General features: G+C 29.0%; 1 protein-coding gene across 1 annotated transcript; it reads left to right on the top strand.

Moving 5' to 3' along the window:
* The first annotated feature begins 556 nt into the window (after nt 1-556).
* LOC108689267 (centromere protein J) lies at nt 557-4,792 on the top strand. Its single transcript, XM_018195981.1, has 4 exons — nt 557-622; nt 710-4,241; nt 4,374-4,515; nt 4,655-4,792. The coding sequence occupies exons 2-4, from the start codon at nt 721-723 to the stop codon at nt 4,784-4,786; spliced, it is 3,795 nt and encodes a 1,264-aa protein (XP_018051470.1). The 5' UTR covers nt 557-622; nt 710-720; the 3' UTR covers nt 4,787-4,792.
* The last annotated feature ends 2,377 nt before the right edge of the window (nt 4,793-7,169 follow it).

The raw sequence follows: 7,169 nt of genomic DNA, 5'->3' as shown, positions 1-7,169 counted from the left end.
TAACCTACATATAATAGAAGCAATATTAAAAATAGAAATAATTAGAGATATTAAATGTTGCAAATAGAGATTAAACATAACGGCTGATAAGACATTTATATATTTTATATCTTATTTGTATTCATTGTATGTAGAGCCCTGCAACAATGGAAGAAAAATGTGAGGAATAAATATTAAGATTTTAATTTATTAGAACATTTATTTTGATATAACTAATGTCTGATAGATTGAAATTTTAATACGTATTCCTATTTCTAATATTTTTTTCTTTTGTGCATAGTCCTGTGTACGCATTTAATCTTTATTCTTAATTTTTTTATTTTTCTGATATTTAATATTTAATCCTGTCTCTGATGTTTCTTCCATTGTGTACAGAGCCTTAGGATTTTAAATATAAAATCAAACTTTAGCAAAACTGATTTATAAATGCCACTTATAAGTTATTTTTATATTTCATTATATTTTTTCAAAGTATCTGGACATCAAATTTGTTTTCGTGATTCTCAAATGCAGTTTGTCTTATTTGAGCTTTAAATATATTTACATGTGCATCAAACTGCATATGCTTCATTTGATATTGCATTTTTCAATGCTTTAAAAAAGGCATTATATACTTTTTCAAGTAAGCTATTTTTATTTTTATTATACGCATCGAAAATTATTAGTAGAAGTTAAAAAAAAATAATTTTTCAAGTTTTAATTATTTTAGATATAAATATCATGGATGTAGAAGCGTCTATAGCTGAGCGCTTGCAGAAATTAAAGCAATGGCAAATAGAACAACAAGAAAGATTATTGAAGCAACAACGAATGCAAAGGGAGGTTTTAAGTCACGAACAAGATCGTATTTACAAAGTACTTGGTTTGCCAACACACCTTGATATTATTGAAAATACAGAGGACACATGTGTTATGCAGGAGAATGAGATGGATGTAAAAGAAACAATGCTTGATAATGCTTCAAAGCTTCAATACAGTATGAAAAATTCAGATAGCATATTAAAAACAATTGATAAAAGAATATCAGCAAATGCTATTCCAGCATACAAAGATTATAATCAGGAGCAAAGTGATGATTCATCAGATTACATTTCTACAGTTGCTGATAAAAATAAAAGTTCTATGAAAGATTACAGTTCTGGTGTATTGTCACAGAAAAAAGAATTAAGTGATTCATTAATAGAAGGTATAAAACCACTCTCATTGAATGATGTTTCAAATAATTGCATCTCAATTGATGACATACCTCTTCCTTCATCGAAAAAAGATTTTCAAACAATACTAGAAGAAAAATTACGGAAAGACTCAGAAATTGTGTCAAAAGCGCACACAGATACGAAAATTAAGACAAAGAAACCATTTTTAAAGAAAGGTCAAGGACTATCAAGATTTAAAATGTCTGCAAATTTACGTCCTCCAATTGCAGTTACGAAAAGGTGTAACACGCCTTTATCTTCTAATACACAATATATTGATAGAAGTAATAAGTGCAAGAGTTCTGCTGCACGTAGACATGTATCTCCAAAAATTCTGGATAGTATTTCTATTACAAATGAAAAGCGACAATTAAGCTTGAAAACTGTTCCATTACCGAAGAAGATTTTTAATAAATCTATTATTTCTACTAACCAAGTCACATGTAACGTTACTTCTAATGGATCAAAACATTTATCAGAAACTAATATATCAGACTGTGATTCAAAAGCAGAGAGAGAATTAGAGGAGGTAAGAATATTTGAACTCTTGGAAGAAAAGGCAGAAAATTCTAGTTTTTGTTCAACCTCAAGTACAGTACTTGCATTCCTGCAGCAATCTACACCATTTAAAATAAAGAATAAATTAAGTCAAACAAGTGGGAACAGCGTTGTGGCAAGTAAAAAACAGCAAAGTGGAGAAACAAGCGATATAATCGAACCAATGATTCAACAAATTGCACACGCTGGAAATGTAAAATCAGATGTACAGTGTCAAGTTGAGCAGTTTCATAAACATTCTCATACTAACGCCATTATCAATCCCTATGGGGATATCGTAAATACTGATAATATCCCAGAAAGGACACAGAACTATTTTATACCTGCTAATCAAATGTTGCAAAGTAATGAAGCGTACACAGACCATCCAGAAAATCACGATACATCTATTACCACAGTATTGTCGAATAGTGATGAAGAGAGAGATACGAAAAATGAATGTAAATTAACATATGAAAGTGAAGTGGATGTCAGTCATCATGTTAGATTTTCAGAATATAATGAATATAGAACTATAGATTCAACCGATGTATCTGATATGGCAAGTAATTCTTCTTTAAATGATTATCTCGAACAACAGAATTGGAATGATTGTCCCATTGATACGTTAGAATCATTCAATGTAAAAAAGAAATTGCCATTTAATTATGAAGAACAAATTCATACTTCCCCTCTGAACATACATATCAGCAATAAAAAAACGATTGACACTCCAAGACAATCGTCTTTGCAGCGAGACATAATAGGATATAACAAAAAAGATTCATATAATCATTTGAGGAAAACTATACATATTCTCGAAAAAGAAAATGCTTTAAATTATAATGACGAATCGTCCAACAAAGATACATGCTATGATAATGAATGTACTCCAATAATTGAAGAAATTGTTCAAACATCTGATGAAGAGCGATCTATTTTGTCATCATTATCGTCATCATCATTATCATCGGACACTCGAGAATTACGTACACATAAAAGGAAAGAATATGTGTTGAAAAGCGAGCCGGAAAAAATAACGGAAGAGATAGCGAAAATATGTTCAAATGTGAAAGAGGTTGAATGTTATTCTGAGGAACGTGTTAATCAAATGAATACTTCCGAAACAGACCTTTTAAAACATCGTTTATTAGAACTTGAAAAAGAAATAGACATATTTCGAAAGGAAAGTTCAGCTTTATTGTTTCAACGCCGAAAATTACAACAAGAGGAGATAATTCGATGTAAACAATATGCAGAGAAGGAAAAAGATTTTGAGGAAAATAGAAGAAGAGTAGAAAATCAATTACAAGAGGAGAAAAAGAGAATAGCGCGTGAGAAGATAGCAATGGAAAATAGAATTCGTGATGCTCAGGAGAAGGCAAAGCAAAGTAAAATGGAAAGACAAAAGGCGCAAAATCTGCAAGAACAATTAGAACAAATGAGAGATGAATTGAATATCAAAGAAAGCAGATGGAATGCTGCTGAATCAAGGTATAAAAGCGAGCTTCGTGTGTTACGAGTAGAAATATCAAAATTGAAACAAGAAATCGGGAATCTACAAAATATTAAAAGAACAAACATCAGAAATCTTAGGAGGAACACAGGGCAAGTAATTACGAAAGCTATCAATCAAATTAACAAACGCGTTGTTGTTACTTCCAATGAGACTTCAACGAAGATGGGTCACAATTCATCGAATACTTCATCAGATACTTCCACTCCTGACAATGATGATAAAAATGAAGACAAAACTAGAAATGAATCAATTACGAAATCAATTAAAGTAAATGATGGTTTTGAACAAATAACGAATGATGTACTTACAAATAAGGAAAAGTATAAAGAAGTTGAAATTGAATCACAGCCTAAATGCAATCAAAAATTCATGGAAGAAAACATTGCGATAAAAAAGCGATATTTATATGAAAATTTACTAAAAGACGCAACATCGGATTTAATAGAAAATCAAAATACATTTCATACAAACCAGGATGTATTGAGTGATTCCCAGCCAGTAATTACACAAATACATAATCTGAATGCAAAAGGCAATGGTAAATCCTGTTCTACAAACAAAAACATTAGACATACAACAGCCGATGTTGCAAATGATATAGAGTATTATACTAACAAATCTCGTGAATTAAATCAGAATTCAGCTGAAAATGACATAAAAATAGAAAAAGAAATAAGGAAAGATCGAACATTGTCACTTGAGAAGAATTTAAGTTCTACACTGCATCCTTCCGCTTCTCAGAATCAGATTGGTAAGACCAGGATGGACACTGTAGAACAAATTCAGTTTCCTGATGGACGCATAGAATATTGGTATCCAAACGGTAATGTCAAAAAGATCTTTCCCGATCAAGAAGTTACAAAAATGATCTATTACAATGGAGATGTTCGTGAAACTGATAAAAATAAGAGAATAAAATATTTTTATGCCACAACTCGAACGTGGCATACAACCACTTCCGATGGCTTAGAGATTTTAGAATTTCCCGAGTATGTTTATTTTATTATTTTATTACGTTCGCTTGCTCCAAATTGTTGTTTTGTTTTATTATATCTAAATAAATCTAATTTATTATATATCTAAATAATGCGTTAATAAATAAAAATTATATTTGTATATAGTGGTCAAGTGGAAAAGCGTATGACCGATGGTACTGTCGAAGTGTTATTTCCAGATGGAACAGTAGCGCAAACTTTTGTTAACGGTGACAAGGTTTTAATTTTACCAAATGGACAAAAAGAAATTCATACAAAAACACATAAGGTGAATGAATGTTTCAACTTTTTATTTTGTATTTTAAATACATTGTTCCATTCACATATTTTACTTTTTTTTATAGAAATAAAATTGTATAAACGTGCAAATTTGAATTAATATCGAGTAATTTGTTTGAATATTTCAGAGACGAGAATATCCTGATGGTACTATAAAGCTAGTTTATACGGATGGTACTCAAGAAACACGTTATTCTAGTGGAAGAAAACGGTTAAAAGATAAAGATGGTAATCTTTTGATGGATTCGTACGATGTATAAATTTTTTCCATCGAGGATTCTTTTTAATAAAATTCAGTAAAAATGAATTAAAAAAAAAAAATATATATACATATATGTACATGAAATGTGAATGTTATAATTAATTACATAATTGATATATTGCAAATGAACAGGTATATTATATAATTATTTTTATTAGAATTTGAAACTTAATGCTGATTTTTTTCGTTATATAAGTGAATAAAGACTGGAAATTTTTTATACAGAGTGTTCTATTTATTATTGCGACGAAACACTATGCATTGAAATACTTTATTCTTTAGTGAAAATGTAAAGAATACACATACCAGTTTAAATGCTTCTATCATACGACAAAAAGATACAAATGAAACAGCGGCTTTAATTTGTAGACTTGCTCCATGAGCTGAAAAGTAAAAATTACTAAGAAATGATAATATAGATGCAATCAGAAGGTCTATTCTTTATTGTCTGTTTAAACTGCACACGTTGCAATAAGTTAAAGCTAAACTAATAACGTTTGTTTCACTTTAATTTATTGCACTAGGATGCATTCCAAAACTCGACTCTATCAATTACGAGCAAATTACGAGTATCTTTTATCTTTGTTCAGCATTCGGTGAATATCAAGGATAAAATAACTCGAATTGACAAAATCGAGATTTAGAATGTACTTTTGTGTGCATCAGTTCAGACAGTGCAAGAATAAAGATCTAAAGTTGAATTTATCTTTAAAATAATTAAATTAAAAGTACAATTAAAATAGTATATCAAAAGGCATAGAATTATTTCGCATAAATATGAATATAATATTTAAGATTTTCGTACAGCAGCGAATGTAATATAATAAAAGAATTTAATACATATTATATTCCTGTATATTATAGTTGCACTATATTTGCAACTGTATAAAATTTTCGAATATCATATTAATATTACTCAAGTAATCGTACTTAAGTAAGATTCAATCGGAATAACCAAGTTAATTAGGAAAAGTAGTAGATTTTAATTTCGGCGTTTTTTCAGTATTTTTGCTAAAAAATTCACCTTCTTTTAATAAAATTTTTTCATCAAGAAAGAAAGTTAATTGCATTAAAAAAATCAATAAAAAAACTGTTTAATGATAAAAAAATATAATTGAAAATATATTCAAAAATATATACATAAATGTTTCATAGCCTTGTCCTTCCACAATTTTTCAAAGCAATTTTTTTTTGAAGTACAAAAAATATGTTGCGTCTAAAAAGTTAATCACTTAATGAAAGTAGTATAAATGGAACTTTATTATCTATATATGTATATTTTATAAAATATTTTTTGCATACGATAAGAGTCAAAAGACAAAAAATCGTTATTCAACAAATAATTGTATATCAAGTTATATTATTAATCAAATATAGGTTAAGCATTTTGTAGTTTACTAACATGATAAAACTTCAAGCAGTGTATTATATTAACGTACTAAACATCAGAAAATGAAACTAGTAATTTTTACCGATATTTTTTATAATAACGATTTGATAATGATGTTGCGATTTTTTATGACTGTAACGATAACTAACTAAATGCTAAGTTTGCACTAAAACTGGGACTTTGAAAAATAACTTGTCATTATACGTTATTTACTGACAAAAGTAAATTCGTTATTTTTAACGCGTCACTTTGTTCGTTAGTAACGAATAAAAGTAATTTTCGCAAATATTATAAATTGTTATTATAACAAAATAATGACAAAAAGGAAGTAATGCGTGTTTTCATTCCCTGCTAAAAATATATTATCTAATTCATTATAATTAATCCTAGCTATACGCATGATGTTAAACTGTAGGTCCCTTATGACTGTGTGCAATCAGCATATGCATCACAGGCATATGAGAGAAGTAACCACGCTCGGTTACAGGCAATAGGATTGATCAATAGGATTGAAGAGGTCTTAGAAACCCCAATTTGTTAAATCGAAATTTTTTCATATTTTTGAACTTTTTTTTTTCTTTGAACCTATATCTCGAAACTCCTTAATTCTATCGATTTTTACATGTTATGGATTTATTCCTTAATCAATTCTGTATCGATTGAAAAAAAGACTAATTGAAATATGTCCATTTTTACGGTAACAAATATGGATGGGATCCGAAGGATTCAAATGTGTATATCAAAGATAAAAAAAAGTATGTATAGCTAGGGTTAAAAATCTAGCACGTCACTTATATAATATAATTTTACACACACACACACACACACACACACACACACACACACACACAAAAAGTAAATTTTAATGAATGTCTCAATATCTTTCCATGGGAGATGAATTATCGACTGTAACACATAAGAGAGAATGAAATATTCACCGCTTATGATAAAACGTTGAAACATCCATTAAGATTCACTTTGATATGTACGC

Source organism: Atta colombica, unplaced genomic scaffold (genome assembly GCF_001594045.1).
Source record: "Atta colombica isolate Treedump-2 unplaced genomic scaffold, Acol1.0 scaffold261, whole genome shotgun sequence".
In the NCBI taxonomy this organism is placed as follows: Eukaryota; Metazoa; Arthropoda; class Insecta; order Hymenoptera; family Formicidae; genus Atta; species Atta colombica.
The sequence above is the reverse complement of the archived record's forward strand: the minus strand, read 5'-3'. Positions and strand labels throughout refer to the sequence as shown.